The 2,832-nt window shown below is 44.2% G+C and overlaps 1 protein-coding gene across 1 annotated transcript; it reads right to left on the reverse strand.

Moving 5' to 3' along the window:
• Positions 1 to 1,345: 1,345 nt before the first annotated feature.
• On the reverse strand, positions 1,346 to 2,557 carry LOC309706106 (piggyBac transposable element-derived protein 4-like). Its single transcript, XM_082532341.1, has 2 exons — positions 2,159 to 2,557; positions 1,346 to 2,069 (listed from the first exon to the last, which is right to left on the reverse strand). The coding sequence occupies exons 1-2, from the start codon at positions 2,495 to 2,497 to the stop codon at positions 1,521 to 1,523; spliced, it is 888 nt and encodes a 295-aa protein (XP_082388467.1). The 5' UTR covers positions 2,498 to 2,557; the 3' UTR covers positions 1,346 to 1,520.
• Between the last annotated feature and the right edge of the window lie 275 nt (positions 2,558 to 2,832).

The raw sequence follows: 2,832 nt of genomic DNA on the forward strand, positions 1-2,832 counted from the left end.
GACTAGGATGCCTCCTGGACTCCTCCTAGGTGAGGTATTTCAGGGGTGTCCTACTGGGAGGAGGGCCCAGTCAGACCCAGGACTCACTGTAGGTGTCCTGTAGGTGTAGTGCACAACACCCTCATTTGATACTCCTCCCCATAGAACCCTCCCTGCATAACTATAGACCAAGTGAGGAGAGAACTGAGGAGGCAACGGCCCAGGAACACAGCAGGCCCAGACGGGGTGTGTTCACAGCTGCTGAAAACAGCTGCTTATCCAACAATAATTGCGACAGACACATTTCAGTAGCATTGCACCCTTGCAGAAAATAAAAAAGTAGCACCACCTGGAGGCTCTCCTAAGGGTTAAAGAGGTTGAGCAAATTATTGTGATTACCTTTAAAGAATGTCATGCATTTGCTAACAAAGTCTCCAGATTTCATGGAAACGACTGCAATTGGATAAATTAACAATTATAAATAGAAATATTTTAACACTTATGTAATATTCCTTACCGATTTTGGATTCCTGAAGTCTTTAACTATAATCCCTAGTGATGTGCGAATCATGAACGAATCGTTCAATACTTGAAAATCACTTTACTGACTCGTGAATCATGATTCACAAGCCCTACTGACTCATTCACTGACTCAACCCTGTTGCTGTTAGAAAACTCATTTCGTTAGTAGAAATGTATCTAGCTTATAATTAAAATTGTGTGGAAAAAAACAACAGCCAGTTTCTTAACAAAAACATTTCTGCTCTGAACTGGAAGAAAAAAAGCTCACATCAAGACAACAGCTCCTCGGTTCACAGTAGCATCGCTCTGCTAACATGCTAACAGCACATTGGGGTTACTCCACGTTAACCCTCGTAGCATGAACGAATCACTCACGCACTCACTCACCCCCTCCCTACTGGCTCACTGCTTCTTCTTCTTCTTCTTGTTTGGCAACCAGTGTTAAGGAGCATTTACTAATAAAATAAAATAAAAAATAAATAAATGTTCCCTTAAGAAATCTTAATTTTTTGGCTCTTTTTTGCTCTATAAAAATAGTTGTTTTTCTTTTTTAATCACTTATCTTAGCATTACACTTAAACCCCCACGGATCGCCATTTGGCTTTTTCTACCTTTAAAACCCGGAGAGCAGCCAAATGGCTTTTAGCTAGGCTTTAGCTTCAGCCAAGTGGAAGCTAAATTGGCTAGTCATTCATATGTAAATTGGGTCGTTATCTGGAAATTCTGGAGGGAGGGGAGTGGGGGTGTGTGATTGAGGGCGTGGGGAGCTGCTAAAAGCTGTGCACTTCCTTTTGTGTTTCATCTTGATGCATTCTCAATCATCCAGAGAAATAAATCTCCAAAAGTCACCAACTTGGAGTGTTTCAGTTTGCCATCTTAGGGAGAAATCAACACACATGGGTGTAGGTCCTTTGTTGCTGAGATTTATTGATAAAAACAGTACAAAAAACCAACCATTTGTACACATATTTACAAATAATAATAAAAAGTGAGTGAGTACATTTCAACATTTTCAGCAATCACTCACAATCCTGGCACTGCCATGGTATCTGTAGTCTGCATTTACCACATGTGTATCTTTTGCAGTGAACACATCGCACAGTGGCATGATTGTTCTTGCAGTTGTGTTTGACCTGACACGTGGCTCTTTTTCCAGGGCTAGGTGTGGAGGGTTGTGTCCGAAGCAACTGTTCTTTTCTTGCCTTCTTCCCAGCTACATGAGAGCGAGCCAACTCTGTTGCAAGCGCCACCAGGAAGTCCACCCGTCTTTCCTTCGTCCCGGTGCATGCTTGATACAGCACATGTGCATTCAGTGCTGCCATGTCAATCATGTTATAAAACACGGCGACTGGCCAGCGCCGTGTTCCTTTGCGGACAGTGTACTCCCGAACCATCTGGTCCATCACATCCACGCCACACTTTGTTTTGTTGTAAAGGGTGACAGTGTTTGGCTTCCTTTTGGTGGTGTTATCAGTCTGAACCACGCTGTGCATGCTGCTAAGAATATAGACTGTCTTCTTCCGTTTGGCCGCATACGCCGTCAGCGTGGCAGCAGAGGTTGAAAACACCTAAGAAATAAGATAAAGTGTTATTTCCATAGCCCTTTTACACACAATGAAACACATAAACATAGAACCACAAAAGACCTGTAACATACCTGAGTGGTGAATTCATTGCGATCTGTCTGTCTAGTGGATTGAGGAATTTCCCTGCGAATCCTGTTGACTGTGCCGAGGATGGTGGTTTTCCGTCTAAGAAGTTTTTGTGCAAGTGAAAGCGATGTGAAAAAATTGTCCGTGGTAACATTTCTGCCCTTGTCTAGGAATGGTTCCATCAGCCTCATTACTACATTTTCAGAAAGTCTCTCCCCAGTGGGACGATTGGGGTCCTTGCCAAGATATGGGAAGACATTGCAAATGTACTTGGATTTTAGGTCGCAAGCCACCCAAAACAAAGCCATACCTGTGTCCGCTTGGGGTGGGATGTAGACCGCCATGGCGATGACCGAGGTGAACTCACGGGGCAGATACAAAGGGCGGCACTTAATGCTCAGGAACTCCAGATGTGGCGAGCAGCCGCTGGAGCGAGTAGAAATGGTCCTGGCATCACACCACTTTCTGTTTATCATGAAACACACTCCTCCACCTTTGGTTTTGTTCGACTCTGCAAAAAATAAGTAAAAAACAAGAAAAGTGGATAGTCGGAGCGGAGCGGTCAGGAAGGCGTCTGGACGTGGCCGTGCCATCTTTGTTCTTTATGCATCTTTGCGCCATCCCTTCCTCTAACCGTGCTCCAATGCACGCTATCCACCCATCCGAGCTGAAAGACATC

The sequence above is a fragment of the Aulonocara stuartgranti genome (genome assembly GCF_965226115.1).
Source record: "Aulonocara stuartgranti genome assembly, chromosome: 5".
In the NCBI taxonomy this organism is placed as follows: Eukaryota; Metazoa; Chordata; class Actinopteri; order Cichliformes; family Cichlidae; genus Aulonocara; species Aulonocara stuartgranti.